This window comes from Nelumbo lutea, chromosome 2 (assembly GCF_056320005.1).
Source record: "Nelumbo lutea isolate HS-2025 chromosome 2, American lotus-T2T, whole genome shotgun sequence".
Classification (NCBI taxonomy): domain Eukaryota; kingdom Viridiplantae; phylum Streptophyta; class Magnoliopsida; order Proteales; family Nelumbonaceae; genus Nelumbo; species Nelumbo lutea.
The window spans coordinates 47,463,060-47,481,344 of record NC_142685.1 but is presented as its reverse complement, the minus strand read 5'-3'; the positions used below and the strand labels follow the sequence as shown (position 1 = coordinate 47,481,344).

General features: G+C 33.8%; 1 protein-coding gene and 1 pseudogene across 2 annotated transcripts; one reads left to right on the top strand and one right to left on the bottom strand.

The window, feature by feature from the left end:
- Positions 1 to 4,129, top strand: LOC148870431 (pentatricopeptide repeat-containing protein At2g30100, chloroplastic-like; annotated as a pseudogene). Its single transcript, XR_016106774.1, has 2 exons — positions 1 to 947; positions 3,221 to 4,129. The product of XR_016106774.1 is annotated as a pentatricopeptide repeat-containing protein At2g30100, chloroplastic-like (transcript).
- A 6,996-nt stretch (positions 4,130 to 11,125) lies between these two features.
- LOC148870430 (uncharacterized) lies at positions 11,126 to 16,698 on the bottom strand. Its single transcript, XM_088967187.1, has 5 exons — positions 16,556 to 16,698; positions 15,803 to 16,201; positions 15,556 to 15,646; positions 15,317 to 15,443; positions 11,126 to 11,881 (listed from the first exon to the last, which is right to left on the bottom strand). The coding sequence occupies exons 2-5, from the start codon at positions 16,177 to 16,179 to the stop codon at positions 11,544 to 11,546; spliced, it is 933 nt and encodes a 310-aa protein (XP_088823313.1). The 5' UTR covers positions 16,180 to 16,201; positions 16,556 to 16,698; the 3' UTR covers positions 11,126 to 11,543.
- Between the last annotated feature and the right edge of the window lie 1,587 nt (positions 16,699 to 18,285).

Below are 18,285 nucleotides of genomic sequence, written 5' to 3'. Positions count from 1 at the left end.
TCTTTATTTCGAGTTTCTCTGCTGGTGTTGGCCTGTTGCCTGGAGGTGTGAGTGTCAAGGGCGGCCGTCCGGCCGTCTTTTCGCTATTCTATCTTTCTTGATTTTATTTTGATTTCTTTCAGCTTTACAATTGAGACTGTAGTATGTTCTTGGCTGTAGATAGGAAATCCCCAAATTGAAGATAAGAAATGGCTATTTTTGCTCATAGATTGCCTTATCTGATGGAATTGAGCTTTCTTTGATACTATTCATCCTCATTTTCTCGTTGTCATTTCATGGTCCCTCGCTTCAGTTCAGGTGATTCTTTTTGGAATTCCGGTTGTTCTGGGGTTTCATTTAGTGTCTGCAACAGAAGAATTTCTACCCTTCTCGCTGCTAAGAGTAGAATCGAGGAATTTAGGTTGTTTGGGTCAGTTGAATTGAATCGGTTTGTGACGAGAGACGACGCAGATGAAATGAGCGAGGGTTTCTTTGAAGCGATTGAGGAATTAGAACGGATGGTAAGAGAATCTGCCGATGTTCTTGAGGATATGAATGACCGGCTCTCCGCTCGGGAATTGCAATTGGTCTTGGTTTACTTTTCCCAAGAGGGCAGGGATTCTTGGTTTGCGCTGGAGGTGTTTGAGTGGCTTCTGAAGGAAAACAAGGTCGATAAGGAGACTATGGAGCTCATGGTTTCCATAATGTGCGGTTGGTTTAAGAATTTGATTGAGGGTGAACGTGTTGTTGGAGATGTGGTTGACCTTCTTGTGGACATGGACTGCGTCGGGCTGAAGCCGACTTTTAGTATGATAGAGAAAATAATATCTTTGTACTGGGAGGCGGGGAAGAAGGAGGAAGCCGTTTTATTCGTTAAGGAAGTTCTGAGGCGGAGAATCTCCTATGCAGTGGACGACCGAGAGGGTCAGAAAGGAGGTCCAACTGGGTATCTTGCGTGGAAGATGATGGTAAATTTCTTTAAACACTTTTCTCTTTTCTTTGATATATCGATTAGAAATTCCATGATTCTTTTGATTGTGTTGGAGAGAAGAAAAAGAAATCCCATGTGTCATTCTATGTCTGCCTGTTTGATCCCATAACTGTAATTTCGTTCAAGGAGTCCATTCTTGAGATATGTGCTCCCTACTTCATGGCTTGATCCCATAATTGTAATTACGTCTGTTATTGGCCCCTGCTATTGAGTATGTGCCATTATGGATACGTATGTCTGGATTCCGTATTTCTGTCTAGGGGTCATTGCTTTGTATAATGGTAAAATCTCAGACTGACAAATTTGAGAATGCTAAGGGCAGACAATATGTGTGAAAAAATGCCAAAGGTCAGGACCATGCCCAGTATACCCCTCCCAAGACTTAAGATATCTGGGACCAACATTGGGTAATTTTGGATTCTGTCTGTTGCAATGAGGACCACTGTCTTAAGCAATATGTAGTGAGGCAATCTGTCTTGTTTCCTAAAGGATGAAGGGCAAGCCTATCAGTAACTTTCTTAAGGTAACTTAACAAAAATCCAGTACTTAACTACCATTCTAAAGAATAACAACTAAGTACTGATTCTTTGCAGGGTAGGGAGACCACATTTGTGGGAAATGGCAATCCTTTTAACTACTATTATCTGTTAAGACTTAAGTACATGTTCAACTTTGTTTTTTATACTTAATGTAATATTGCAAACAGAAGTGTTGGTCATGGTTTCAGGTAATAAAACTTGGGAAAATATAGCTTTTCATTTTTTTTTTATAATTTTTAACCAGGTTTACTTTGTTCTTTAAAATACAGACTATTTGGTGCATACTGTCATGCACCATGGTGTACATTTTATCAAGGCATGTGTGCTCTCTGCAGGCTTAAGGCATGAGGAGTAGGAGGCTGAACATAGGTGTAGTCTTATTAGCTGAAAATAGGTACATCAGCTGATGTGCAGGAATGCAGTCTTATTAGCTGCAGATAGAAATATGTGGATGAGAGAAGCCAAGTTAACTTTGTAGGCAAAGCAGGATGAACATAGGTGTAGGAGGGAACACATGCCTTTGTTAAGCATTAAGACATGAAGGCATGGTGCATCCGTTGATGTGGGAGAAGGCAGTCTAACTTGTTTCAGATAGATCTGTGGAGAGAGGTGGGGTTAAGATCTTCTGTTTAAAAGAAGCGGGTTAAGTTGTATGCATTTGTATGTGTGTATGTGGGGGGGGGGGTATGAAAGAGATGATGTATGGAAAGCAGGTTCAAAGTCCTCTAAGACATGATTCTGACAGGTATTAGTTCAAATGACATATTACTATATATAATCTTCCTACATGGCTTTTCTTTCTACCTGATTCAAAAAATTAAAAAAATAAATCAAGGGCTAATACTTCTTGTAAGGGGAAAAGTGCATTGTATGGTGGGATATGCAGTCTTACGAAAAAGGAACCCAATCATGAGGATCATCCATCAAATGGGTAGTCTGGATATGTCCAGTGCTGCACAGAGATTGACATGGGAATCAGAACCCTGCAATTGCCCAGGAGTCTGAATCAGCAAGATGAAAGAACAGACTCATGGACATTTCTTTAGAAAAGTATAAACTATTAATCAATTTTTTTGTTGAACTCCAAGAAGGTGGGCCTTGGCGCAATGGTTGGGTTGCTCCATTGCAACCTGGGTGACCAGGGTTCAAATCTTGGAAACAGCCTCTTTGTATGTGCAGCAGGGGTAAGGTCGTATACATCTGTCCATCCCCAGACCCTACATTGGTGGGAGCCACGTGCACTGGGCTGCCCTATTTTTGTTGAACTCCAACATTACATGCTTAAAGAAAGAGGTTTAAAATTTTATCTTTGTTCTTAATGTTTGTAGGAAAAATGGCTCGTCTGTAAATTAGCAGTTCATCTATGTGAATTAAACAAGGAGAATAAAATATTATGTAGAAGTGTCTCTCAAGAATCAATGGAGTATCATAATCCATCACATGTCTAACATGGACACTTCATTCATTTAGCTGAGTCTATTGCAATGTATCACATTAGCCTCCATGTGGCAGAAAATGCTTTTGATTCTGCAATACTGTGGAGCAATGTCATTCAGTATAGGGATACATTGAATACCCACGTGGTAGGTTAAGATCCTACATGCTTTGTAGCCTTAAAGCTTTGGTTATTTCAGCAAACGCATTATGGTAGTTTAGTTGTTCAGGTTTTGTGTTGAATAGTATTTTTATTATTTTCTCTATGCTCTCTTAGGTGGATGGAAATTACCGCGGTGCAGTTAAATTGGTTATTGACTTCAGGGAACGTGGATTGAAACCTGAGATCTACAGCTACCTTATAGCAATGACAGCTGTGGATAAAGAGTTGAATGAGTTATCCAAAGTTTTACGCAAGTTAAAAGGTTTCATAAAGGCCGGTTTGGTTGCTGAACTCGATTTAGAAAATTAAAGACTTGTTGAGGAGTGTAAGTCAGATCTTGTGAGGGACGGAGTGCAATTGTCTGATTGGGTATTTCAAGAAGGAAGCTCCACACATATTGCACTTGTCCATGAGAGGCTTCTTGCAATGTATGTATGTGCTGGAAGAGGACTTGAGGCTGAAAGACACTTGTGGGAAATGAAGCTTGTGGGTAAGGAGGTAAGCCAAGAGCTTTATGGCATTGTCTTAGCCATATGTGCTTCCCAAAAAGAAGCTGGTTCTGTTGGACGTTTACTTACAAGGATTGATGCCATAAACTCATGGAGTAGGAAACGAACTTTGTCATGGCTATTTGAGAGGATATATTAAAGGTGGCCATTTTGAGGAGGCTTCTGAAACAATCATAAAAATGCTTGACTTGAATTTGTATCCTTAGTATTTGGACAGGGTAGCTGTGCTGCGGGGATTAAGAAAAGGGATCCAACAGTCCGGAAATGTTGAGCCTTATCTCAAGCTTTGCAAGCACCTCTCTGATGCTAATTTGATTGGGCCTTTTCTTGTATATCTGTATATACACAGCTATAAGCTTTGGATCATAAAATTGCTATGAAGAAATCTGATGGAGGAGAGCTATGGGTATCTTGCAAGTCATATATTTTGTCAAGCTGCCTGGCTAGATTGATCTAGATCTCATATTCCGGTGGATTTTCTCCTGGATTTTTCCTTGTATAGTTTTAAGTTCCAACTTCCAATCAATATTGGACAACAAGTGTGGTAGTATCAAGAGAGACAGATGAAGGCATTGCAGAGTATTGACCATAACATGCTTGGGTTTATAAACGTGTACATACCGGATGCTGTAAACATAATAAAGTTCCTTTTCAATCCATAAGGCTTATTTAAGAACCATTGATGTTCAAATGTTCAAATGTCATTGTTGTGCTGTTCCTTTGAACAAGTTGTTTGATCTCTTTTGCATCTCTGTTATTAAGGCCATGTTTGGGAGTACTTAAAAATATGTGCTTATTTGGGTCATTAAGCACATATTGGTGTTTGGGAATAAACCCGAAATAAGTGCTTATTTTAAAAATAAGGGCTTATTTTTTAAGCCCAAATTTCTAGCTTTTTTTAAGTGCTTATACAATAAGCACTTATTCAATTTTTTTCTTTCAAAATTGTCACTAGTTGAATTTTAAAATACCACTTATAAAATTATCCATAGTTGAAATTTATAAAAGTACTTTTACGAAAGTATTTTTACAAAAACACTTTTGTGAAAGCACTTTTATAAAATCACTTTTGTGAAAGCACTTTTACAAAAGCACTTTTATAAAAGTGTTTTTATGAAAGAACTTTTGTGAAAGCATTTTTACAAAAGCACTTTTATGAACATATTTTATAAAAGTGCTTTCGTAAAAGTATTTTTGTAAAGTTCTTTTGTAAAAATGCTTTCATAAAAGTATTTTCTTAAAAGTGCTTTTGTAAAAGTACTTTTGTAAAAATGCTTTCATAAAAGTACTTTCATAGAAGTGCTTTCAAAGGATATATTTTGAAAATTTAAAAGAAAATAAAGAACAAAATAGTCATAAATGCTTATTTAAGAGCTTATTAGAGAAAAAGACTACAAAATATAAAATAAGTGCTTATTTTATACTTAAGCACTTGAAAAAGTTGGGTGCCAAATGCAAATAAGTGCTTATTTGAATAAGCACTTATTTTTAACTTAAGCACTTCCAAACATGGCCTAAGGATAGAAAGAGAAAATGATAGTCATTGTTGTAACAAATTTGAAATCATTGTTGTAATAAATTTGAGTCTAGATGTATTAGTAACAAACAACCCTAAGCACATTCTCATTTTATGTGAAAATGCACTTTTGCACTTTTTGTTTTTTATTCTGGGAAATTATCTAAAATCTCCCCTCATCATATTGATAGTCAAAAACTTCCCATGTCTTTCAATAAGAGATATTTCTGATGCTGTCCCATTGGAGTTGTTCCGAACGAAGGACACAATTAGATAATCTTGCCAACTAGACGAGGCCGAGGTGGAAGGATGATGCCGTGCACTGAGATCTACAATTAGGAGAAAAGGTTGGAGGCCCGAAGAGTTGTTCCATGAGTAGGTATTTCGACGATCAAATTAGGTAGAGAAAGAGATGGTCGGGTCGAGCATGTTGAAATAATGGTGGTTCGAGCTGAAGAGATAGTGTAGAAAGATATTCAAAGAATTATTCCAAAAGTCTCTTACCTCGAGTGGGGAATACCCATTTATAGTTGGGTGTTTGTTTTCCAGATGGATAGGACTTTCGGGGTTGTTGAAATGAGGGCGTATGCCGAGATCTTCGGGAGGTTTCCTCTTCCCCAGTGGAGTCCACTTCTTTGTCCGTGCAAGATACTCCTTCTTAGTCATACGTAATATCAACGTGGCTTGAGAGAAGGATGGCCAAAGAGGTTGCCACGTGACATGCTTGACCAGCTCAACCATCACACGATTTCATACTCCTTACCCGAACAATTTCATTCACTACCCTATCCATCACACGTAGCTATTGTTCGAACGTGTATTTTATATATCCAAAATCCCTTAAATAGTGGTGATTCTACAAATGAATAAAAATGTCATTGCTCTACAAATGAAGAGTCCACTATAGTTACAAATAGTTAAGCATGAGATCGTGTTGGTGAATTAAATGGACGGCCATGATCAGCACTTGGATATCTGCAACTATATTCTTAGTTTAACATTTTAATTTGGACAATACCAATGGACAACCAAACCAATGTGCCTCATTGCTTCATTATTGTTTTTATGATATATGAGTTGAATCGAATAAACAGGTCAACAAAAGTAGACCAAACGAAATCGGTTGTAAAACCACTGTTGTAAAACTCAGCCCAGACCGGACAGTAGGACTGTGAAAACCCGGAACTGGTGACCTTTCTAGGTTCCTGTTAAATGATGGTTTTCACAGGTTTTTACAGGATGAATGGATTAACCATCCGATTAACCGGCAAAACCAGGACCTATGTAGCATTTTGGTTCCTAATCCAGTTCGATTCTTAGAACATGGTGTATAACATTTTTTTTTTTTTTAATTTGGGATAGAGGAAGAGAAGGGATAGTTAATATGTGATAGGGGATTCTTTTTAGGGGATACTTTTTTGTTACATGTATCTATCTATATCTATATCTATTTATATCTATACTAGTTATAAAAGTGCGAATGAGGAGGTATTAGCTTTTGGAAATTTTCTTTACTGAAATATCCCTCATCTTGAATTTATTTCATCTCCATTAAAATGACATAAAATGTAATTAAAAGAATATCATTAAGTACATTCAATTACCTCTCATTAATTCTCACATTTAAGTCATTGGATAAATCACATTCCCTCATTGAATCCAACATTTATACTTTTATTTGTCATCATTAAATTCCACTAATAAACCCATACACAATAATTATTAATAAAATAAAAGTTTATATTTTTAAAATAAACATAAAAATGAAATCATATTTTTCGTCTAGGTGGTGGGTAAGTAGTTCAACCATTTGGGTCAAATGGGTAATTTCATGATGTCATAAATAAATAATATAAATTTAGAAATATAAAAAATAATTTTATTTGTCATCATTAAATTCCACTAATAAATCCATACACAATAATTATTAATAGAATGGAATTTTATATTTTTAAAATAAACCTACAAATGAAATTATATTTTTCATCTAAGTCGTGGATAAGTACTTCAACCATTTTGGTCAAGTGGATAATTTCATGATGTCATAAATAAATAATATACATTTAGAAATATAAAAAATACAAAAAATATATAAAAAAAGAAATTTTGAAAAAATGGACACACTTCTATTATTTTATATTTATCATATTAAAAAATAACTATGATAAAATAGACATAATTTTATTAATGAAGGACATCAAATATACAAGTTAAAACTAACGGTAAATTAAACCATTTTCATGTCTAGGTGATGGGTTAGTGGTTCAACCTTTCAAGTCAAATAGGTTAACTCATGATGTATAATTAAAAATAATTTTTTTAAAATAGAATAGTACAAAAATAATATGAAATAATTTTGGGCACACCTATAATATTATATACTAATAATATAAACAAAAATTTGTATGATAAATATAATTGTTTCATCAATGATATAAATGAAATACAAAATTTAAAACCAGTTTGAAAATGAAACAATTTTCATATCTAGATGGTAGGTAGGTCAATGATCTAATATTCCGGATTAAATGGATCAATCTATGATGTCATAATTAAGTAACAGATATTAAATACATACATACATACATAAACTCAAAGAAAAATATAAGCTTTGTATAAAGCATTTTGATACCCTTCTATTGTTATATGTTCACCATATTAAACAAAAATAAATGTGAAAATAAGAGTTACTTTTATCGATGATGAAAATAAAAATGGAATACATGATTTAATTTATCCATGTCAAATGGATGTTATTATTAAATAATAAAATACATAAAATTCTAGAAAATGTAAAAAAAATTGTCTATAATTTTGGGTACATTCTATAATATTATATATTCATCATATAAAAAAGTGTGAATAATGATAATTATTTTTATTAATGACAAAAATGGGATAAAAATTAGGATAAAAAATAAAGAGCATTAATGTCTAACACATGACCCGACTAATCATGTCAAATGGTTCAATAATTTAATTAGTTAGGTCATCATAAGCAAGTGGTTTGGTAGGGATGCTAACAGATCAAATCATATTTGAACTAGGGTATATTCAAATATGATATGATCCAAACAATCGACCAGATCTCATAAATATTGATTTGAATTCGAATCCGATCAAGATGTTAGATATTCAAATCTGATATGATTTGATTTAATGTTTTAAAAAAGTAATAAATATTAAAAGAAAAATAAAAATATAACAATTGAAATAAAAAACAAAATTTTTTCAACTATTTCCATCATATAAAAAGTTTACAAAAATGCAATATAAATAGCATATATATTATATACAAATAATATATATACTATATGTATAAATAATTAATTTGACCACAATATTAAAAACCAATGTTCAAACAATATATTGGAATTGCATTATCTCTTTGATAAATAAGTAATTTTTATTATCTCATAAAGTAAATAATAAAAATAAAAATATAGAATTTTTTTATAAATTTTGTAGAAAAATTCTAACATGCATTAATATTATATATTTTTCATATTAAACAAAAATATGTTTGAAAAATAAGAATTATTGTTAGTAAAGATAGAAATGTCTAAAATACAAAGAGAATTAATGTCTTAATCATAGTCCATTTTCCTGGTTAAATAGGTTAATGGTTCAACCAGTAAGATCATTTGGTTGCTAACTAGCTATTATCATCATCATTTGATATGGCCACGTGCAACGTGTGTACACTTTTACTAGTTAGAAAAAAAGATTAGATGGCATCAAGTGTATTATGATTATTTTTTCATTTGAAAATTAGGCAGCCATATGAAAATTTTACATAAGAAAAATATATGATTTACAAAAGACCGTCTGATAGGGGCCTACTTGGAGGTATCAAGCGGAAATTTTAGACATTATCAGTGAAGTAGAAGTTTAAAATAAAGGAAAATTCACGATTAGTATCCTATACTTTAGGTTTAGTGCCACTTTGGTCCCCAAACTTTAAAATGTGACAATTTAGTATCCAAACGTAAAAAAATGTGCCAAAATAAAACACTATTCATCATCTTCTTCCTTAAGAAGATGAAACAAAGAATTAGAGCATAGGTAGTCGCCAATGCTTGGTTTGGGCTTGGCTGCTGCCTTCTCACGAGCTCACAAGTTGCTATGCATGCCATGGTTCTTCGGGTGGTGAAGAAGTTGGGTGCACATTACAGTAAAAAAAGATAAAAAGTCATATTTATAATTAAAGTAGCATATAGACTGATTGGACTTTGTCTCTCTTTCAAACTCTTCCCAACTTCCTCTTGAAGTTGGTAAAATGGTGTTTGGCATTCAAGAGAAGATCGTTGTCCATTGCCAAATTTGGGTATTTTGATGGTTGATAAAGAAAATTAGATGACACTTAAAGGGCATTTGTGTCCTTTTGCATGCCACTTGTTTGGGTATTTTGGGTATTTTGATGGTTGATAAAGAAAATTAGATAACATATTTCAAACCTTATTCATTTGTTTACAATAATAATTAATTAAACGCTATGCCAACCTTAATTGCTTATGGTAACAATATGCTTTTTTATGCTTAAAGTAATCTTTTCTTGCCTTGGTGGGTGTTTCCTAACAAATGCTAAAATTTGATTATTAAAATTTATATAATAATAAGATGAATACAAATTATATTTATTTATTAAAAATTAAAGTATATATTAACTTGTATACATAATAAATATTATCTAAATCTGTATAATAAATGTTAACTAATAAATGACTTCAAAAAAATATTAACTAATAAATATTAGTATATATACACAACATACTTTTTAGTTCTGTTATTTTTCAACAGTTACTAATTATATTCCGATACTTTATATATAAATCATTAAAGAATGGTTTTTATGTTTAAATAAATTATTTATAATCACATAAAATTCATTTTTATTGTTGTTCATATTTTTTAATGATTTTTTTTGGCGTATCCATGTGTATTTTAATTTTTCACCCATATCTATACATTTCCAAAGTGTATCAAGATACATCTCATAAAATTACCTTTGAGAAACACCTTGTATTTTTTATACTTTAAACTTTGGTATAGGATACTAATCGAGGATTTTCCCTTAAAATAACCTGCATTGAGGAAAGGTGTCATGAAACAATGATGTGATTATGTTTGTTAGTTTTGTTACTATCATATCCAGAATGAATAAATTTCTGGCATTGTTGAAGAATTTGGATACAGTCCAAAACCGTGCTTTTACTCAGCCATTTGCATCTGCGTATCAAAATATCTATTCATGAGTAAAAAATATATAAGTAAGGAAATATTCTCAATACAAGATTGAAAGTGGCTGTGCATTCAGTGGGAACATAGTCTTGTAAGGACTGAATCAGACCTCATTGTTGAGTGAGTCTCAATGAGCTGAACAATGGGCTATTTAGTCTAAATCACGGCCAAGGATGTGGAAACTTGTGCCAACGGACATTGACAGTCGGCCATCCCTCAATAATCATCCATGTCAATGGTTTTGAAAACTTGGGCTGGTGGTTTATGACCACCAACACCGATTTTTTGTGGAATAATTAAGAATGAGCAACATAAAGCATTTCTAGTCTGAAAAGAATTCATTTGATTAATAGTAATATTTTTTCATTTTGCCCATTTTTATTCATTCTTATTCATTTTAGAGTTTTATTTTAAATAAAAATGAAAAAAATGAATTGAACCAAACATAATCTTAATTAACATATTTTTTTGCTGCAAACAAAAGTCATTGCTGATTGGCGATGATATATATTTGATATCCCATAGCCAGAATTACTCGTTTTTGGCTGCGCATGCTAGTAATTTTCTTAAAAGCCATAAGTTGTTCAGAACTAAGCATGCTTTACCAAAATAAAATCAACTATGGATCTAGAACAATTTGTAAAAGACAATGTCATTTCTCCTACAATTCAACCACTCTCGTGGATTTTTGAGAAGATGCTTCTCTTCGTATTTTCTAGAAATAAAGAAAAGTTTCTCGTCGGACGTTGCATCTGGACTAATCATACTACTATTCGTAATTCATGAAAGCTGTTACCATCTTTAGACCAACGTAATACAGAATGAGACCAACAATAAATCAGCTGTACGCAATAATAGAGAATGACACTAAAACAATAATAACAAACAATAAAGCAAAACAAATACCAGTTACCAACAATTCATAGATAACATAAAATAATTTAACCATCTACTCCTTTCAAGCCCCCCGTCAGACTCAGGCTGTGTTATAGAGCTGGTGGTCCTCCGTCAATGATAAATGCAACCCACCTAGAGAAAGATGAAGATTCAGTTGAAACTTTACCATAATATCATGTTCCTTTATCATAATAATAATAATATGGTTAAGATTTAAAAGAAACCATGCTCAAGGGATTGAATCTGAGTGGATCCAAGAGTTAATTCACTAGTATTAGAAGAACCTAGCTAGGCTCATGGATTTGAAGTTGTGGAGCGGATCTAGCAACGAAGTGATCCCAATATTAGAAGACTCCAGACTCAGAATGCATTCACTGTTAGAAGCATCCGAAAGCACAGTGTTGGTTTGGAGAGTGTTTTGCACGGGATTCAACCCAAACATATCTTCTTGTAGTTGTTGTTGTTGTTGCAACTGCTGCAAACGCTTTTGTTCTTTTTCTTGAAATTTCAACTGCTGTTGTCTCTGACTCTGTTGCTGGTGCTGCTGCTCCTGTTGCCACACCAACAGTTGCCTCAGCCTCTCACGTTCTTCCTTCAGAGCTTCAAATTGAGCTACAAGCAGAAAACCCTCTCGGTTGTGAGACATAGGACCATTTATGGGTTTAAGTTGCCTATAACTTGCCACCTGTCCCACCCTTGTAGAATCGGGACCCATTGTTAGATGGCTCCTACATAAAAGATATATAAGGTGGACCAAAATTTAAGGATGTAAGGTAGTCCTTTATGTTTGTTGTATTTCGTTAGGGGTGAAAAAAGTTTCTATTCATGTTAAAAGATAAACTGGACCCAAATTCGGCAAAACCATTTCCTAGTTAGGACCCCTTAAATAGCAGAACTTAATACTCTAAAAATAAGAGGAACTTATGAAGAGATGGAAAGTAACTTATGAAAGATTTATTACTAAAAATTGCTGCTACCAAAAAGGTTAAATCTATCAAATACGATTGTTAACTTTCCTTGATTTGTCAAAACTAGCAAATGTGTATAATAACATGTCGAAATTATTTTTTTCTAAAGTCATTTATATTTTTATGTTTTTAAAAAATAATTCTTATTTATCATGCTTACTTTCTTTTAATATGATGAATATATAATATCAGAAATGTGCCCATATGTTTTTTTACAATTTTTTGTATTTTGTTTGTGTGTTTATCATTTAATTATTACATCAGGTGTTGATACATTTGACCTAAAAGGTTGAACTATTGACCCATCACCAAATAAGAAAACAATTTCATTTTGAGTCAGTTTTAAATTATGTATTTCATTTCTATTGATTATTGTTTATCATACTTATTTTTTCTTTAATATCATTAATATAATATTAGAGATGTTCCCACAATTTTCTATAATTTTTATATTTTTTTGTATTTATTTCTATTTTGAAAATTTTAGCATTTAACTATGATGACCTAGATAGATTAGTGGCTTTCTTTTTTGAGTCGATTTTAAAAAGTATGAATTTTAATTGTTAAAAGAATTGGATGTAGATCTAATTAATAAAATTTATAAATGAGAAAATACCTCAAATATAGAATTTAATGATAGATAATGACAGCTAATATCTTAAATATAAGATTTAATGAGAGAAAATTGAATGAGCTGAAAAGTAGTGGTAGTTCAAATTATATTTTTTACCCTCACAATTAGAGAATGACAAAATTAAAAACAATGGCATTTCAGTTAAGAAGAAAGTTTCACACCCTCTTACATTTCTTGTTTAAAACTATAACATTGAGAGATCCAATTGTCCTCCAAGTTCTAGTTTGTAATATTTACATACATTTCTTGTTTAGTAACACCAGGCAAGCGGTCATATTCAAGGTTCTAATTCTTCCATCTTGCTGCCCAACTCTAGGTATTTCACATATCATTGGCCCAAAAAAGATGATAATATCATATGATATGCACTGATATGTTGCAGTATTTTGAACCTTGTTTAGAGAGAAAGAGAGATGATAATATGATGCAGAATGTGAATAGGAAAACACAATACCTTTCCTTTTTAATATAACTAGTGTGAGGCACGTGCTATGCATGTGCGCAAGATAAATAAAAAGGCAAGTATCCACTTTATAATAGTATAAATTAGTATACAAGGACAAGAAGCTTAATAATCAATTAATAAAATATAGAGGAAAAGAACAATAAGTGCATATAAATATTCATCGTTTTTGAATGATTACATATCTAAGTATACAGATTAGCTTTTATATATCCCAATTATAAAATAGCTTGTGATTGAATTATATAAGTTACTTGGTCTAAGCATTGCACTGTTGAAGAGAGCAAGTGACTAGCATTTATTCTCTTTTATTTTCTTTTCCCTCCTTATTCAAAATCCAAGGATGGCAAAATAGAGATCTGTAGTTAAAAAGAAACCTTACCAATAAGCAGTAGCCTATGAGTTCGGATTTCCTCACAGAATTGGTCCTCACACCTCACACCGAGTTCAGCTTTGGTTAGTGCAATGCCCGTTTGAACAACTTTTAATTTACAGCCTTGCATTGGGAATATATCTATACTTATGTGTTTTATTTCATGGGGAGATAGTCCCAATGAAGGTTGCAAAAGGTTGTTCGAACGGTGTGATCATGGGCTTGCATTGACCAAAGGCGAACTCCCTCACACTTACCTCATGACCCTTACAGCCACAAATTCAGAAAATCTCTATACTTGTATGTTTTTATTAGTGGAAGTATGTTCCAATGCACAGCTGCAAAAGGTTTGAGGTGGGTGTGAGGATCAATTTTGTGAGGAGGAAATCCAATTGTGTAGCCTATGTAGCTACAAAAATATATAATCTGTGTTTTAATACTTCCTTTTCTACTTTTTTAGAGCTAAAGATTGAGGCCCGAGGCAAATATGCTAAGCTTCTTTCAAAATAAAATCTAAGCCTGGTATAATGTTTATGGCTGTGTTTGAAGGGCTTTTTGAAAAAATGATTATCAGATAAGCACTTTTTAAGCATTTGGTTTGACATTTCATAAATAGGTTACGTCTTAATAAAAAGGGCTTTGGAAGCCAATTTTTTGGCTTCTTCTAAATGTTGTTTTGTGGATTTGGGGGGGTTAAAAAGCACTTCATCAAAATCTTTTTGTGCCTTTTCAAGGGTGCTTTTGGCTTCCAAAACGCAATAACTAAGCTGCAAAAGTGCTTAATAGAAGCCCTCCCAAATGCAGCCTATGAAACCTATGAAAGCAAGGGAAGTTTGGCTAGATCTACCTTGCCTCGTAGGACTTTCAGCCTAACCTCATAGCTTCTTAAAACATTACTCTCCTATAAATGATAAGATCCCTTAAAACATTACTCTCATTTACATGTAACCCATGTTATTATTTTTCAACGTACCTTTTAATTGCCATCACCTCTTCTATATAATGTCAATACTTGACTAAGGGGACATTTGATAATGGCTAGACTTATTGCTTTGTCTTTTAGTTGATAAAATAATTAAATAATAAAATTTTCAACGGTAGAGTGATATATCAAACTTCATCTTCAGCCATTAAGGATCCCACGACCTCTTAAAAGCTTATTTATTGAAAAAGACAAGGTACTTCAGCTGTTACCCAACAGCCCCTAAGCTGCAAGTCTGCAACTCTTCAATATGAGGTAGCCTGCCTAGCTAGCGGACCTTGCTGTCTCCCTATATATATATATATATATATCCACTAACTAGGAAATTAATTAATTTTAACCTGAATATATAAAGCTTAATCATAAAAATGGGCTTAATTATTTCCATGTACAAAGTAGCTAAAAATTTTTGCAATGAATACAAAATGAGAATTTGAGATTTTTAGCTTTTAAATTAATTTGTCAAATGTAAGATACATTGATCTTGTATAGGTTTAGGGACGGGAACTTACTAAAGGAACTACACCCAATTAGAATAGTCAATATAATAGAAGAACCACCTAATTATATTATGTATGTATCATGTATAAACAATTCAATACACATATGGCGCTGGTATGTGCCTACCTTCTTTTAATAGTTGCTCTCCCATAAAACTAGACATCTTCTGCTTCAATATGGTGCTCTCTACCTTCAGCTGTAGGCGTTGATGTTGGTAGCGCAAAAGTTGAGGAGATAGCCGTGCTACTTCCGCCTACAAAATTAGATCAAGACAATGAAACAGAAAATTAAGGAAAATTAAGGTTAATGATGAAATTAAACATTCTCTCCATTGTTGGAAACTTGGAATGAAATACAAGTAATACCTCCAGTGAATCTCTTCTCTTCTCAAGGTTAGTTACGTGCTGTAGCTTCTTCATCCTTGATCTATGTGCAGATTGCCGATTTGCTAGGATTCTGTCATGAAAAGCTAAATACATTCTTTATATGTCTGCTTTTAATTCTTTGAGCTTCGATGGGGAATATTTCAGCAGGTTAAAATTTTGTTCCATTCCATATATTGACAAAGTAAAAAACAAAAAAATGAAGAGATTATGAAAACGTACGACCCACCGTTTCATCTTTTGGTCCATGTTGTTCCTTTTGGCGTCAGTATCTAAACTGGGCTCCGTCTTGACTGCCACTATGCTCTCGGAACTCGGAGTTTTACTTGGTTGCGGCAATGAATTCTCGATCTTCTTGTTCTTGTCATTCTCCAGGGTCGGATCAGTAACTTTGTCATCAGTATCCAAGGTTTCTGGTCTCTTGATCAATGCAAATGAATTGCTGGCCGATGTACTGTGGGATGAGGGACATTGCACGCTGCTGAGCCAAGATGGAAAGATGGTGGTGGCGGTATTATTGCTGTCGCTGCGCTTTCCGTTCGACATCAAGCTCCCAGGACTCCTCGGAGGCAACCCCGAAGTCACCAAATTGTTCACGTCCGCCATCGTTAAAAATATACTACTTTGCCTGCAAATTAAACAAATTAATACAAAGGGTTCATTTTATCGAGTATCAAAAATAGCTCAGAGAAAAGAACACAAAAAGATATCTACTTTTCTTATTTATGAACCCATATATGACAGAGATGATGCATGGACACCTCATAAAAATCGTCAAAACAAGTAAACTAAGGAAAATAAAATAGAAGAAAGCTAGCTAATAAGGCGGGCGATATCTACATTCTACACTCTATGATGGAAGTCTAGACTCCAATACTTCAGAGTCCAAAGTAGATTGGTGTACTGTTTTCTCACCATGAAAGAATAAAAATGAAGCAGGAAATTAATAAGAGGGAGAAGGGAAAAGAATCAGAAAACATACTTTACAAGTCAGCAGAAATGGAGCGTTACTGTTGTTTGCCTGACCCTCGTATGGTATATACTTTAATTTCGTGTCAGAAGACTCAGAACGCACGCACCACCACTGCATCAGTGCGCATCTATCTCTCGAGTTCTATCCAGAACTCCTATCCATCCATCTTGGTTTTCTAGTTTCTACTTTCTGCACACACGTGCACCACTCCTCACACTCACCTTCTGAAATTTTAAGTTAAGTACAGCTATATATACTACTGATCTCTCAAGTACTAGAAAACATTTCCTGCGACTGTGTCAATTACTCTCCCCTACGTCTCATCAATCATCCGTTCATCTGGCTTCTTTTATAATGTTCCCCAATCGAAACTAATAATACCAATCTCAATATATTCTTCTTATTGTGGGGTGTGCTAGTGATGGATTTCAACCTAGCTTCTAAATCTCATATATTTATATTATGTATGTGAATTCACTGCTTATATATATATATATATATATATATATATATATATATCTTTGACATTAGTTGTTTCCAAATCCAGCAGGTTGTTCCTGGGCAAAATAAATTAATAATGTTTGTGTAAATTCAAAGTAAGAGTACTGCATCATAAGGGAGATGAGGCTTCTCACTCCTGGGGTGAATGAATTTGGACACATACATTACCTTAATTGAATAATTAAGTGGTAATAACAGGACAAATTCATAAATGACTGCATTTAAAGAGGCCCCAAAATTGTCATTTCCACAATTGGATGCCAGCCATTTTACTCTAGCTCCATGTGATCAAAATGTACACGAGAAATGTCGTAAGAGTCAATTAATCACTCTAGTTGATTAGGGTTCTGGTTGTGATGTTCTTTGGCTAATGGGGGATTTTCGAGTCGTGTGGGGTGTGGCCACTTAATTCTGCAATATAGAGTAAGAGAGAGAAAGAGAGATGGGCCTTCCCCACAGCCTAGGGTGCCCTTAACCAGCACGGATTAGGATCCGTGGCCCCAGTTATATGGAGATAAAATCATTTACAAGGACTCCCTGCTGGTAAAAGGCGAAGAAGATTGCCCTAGCCCTAGCCCTAGGCTCAGTGATCAACATATAGGACAGATCCAGACCAAAGAAAAGCAACTGGCGGACTAGAGGAGATCCCCAAAAGTAAAAGTGGGAATTAATGGACTCTAAACTTGCAAAGTGGACTAGGGGAGCCTCGTGCCATTGATATGAGCTAGGTCTACTTGTTACCAACTTACCATTTACCTTGGGCTCAATTGACATAATAGTACAACACTGCGAGCTCGCATCCGGTGAACCTTTTGGTTCATGGGAAGCTTGTACATACAAATAAAATTGAGGGTAAAATATAAAAACCTTCTCTAAAGTTTTTGATAATCATAAAACCTCCCCTTTAGTTTTATTTTAACAAATATTTCCCCTAAACTTTTAAAAAACTTGACAAAAACCTCCTTTCCATTTGCATCAATTTTTTCCAAATGCTCATTGTACCCATTTACAAATTATTTTACATACAACTTTATAAAAATAACTTTATTTAAAACTTGACAAAAAAACCTCCCTTCGATCTCTTTGTCGTCTTTCAATCTCTCATCCGGAACTCCATGATTCAACAAGAACTCTGTTGGAAAATCCACTATCTGGAAAGGAGAGGAACCCTAAAACTTCATCGTATAGCTTCTCACACAGGGACTCACAATGACCATATAGATTGCAGAGTGCTTGCT

Coding starts and splice junctions, on each gene's coding strand:
- LOC148870430 (XM_088967187.1), bottom strand. CDS start 16,179: ATGGCGGACGTGAACAATTTGGTGACTTCGGGGTTGCCTCCGAGGAGT. Junction 15,647..15,802: donor ATGGACCAAAAGATGAAACG/GTGGGTCGTACG, acceptor TTTTCATGACAG/AATCCTAGCAAATCGGCAAT. Junction 11,882..15,316: donor AGAGCAACTATTAAAAGAAG/GTAGGCACATAC, acceptor TTCTGCTTGTAG/CTCAATTTGAAGCTCTGAAG.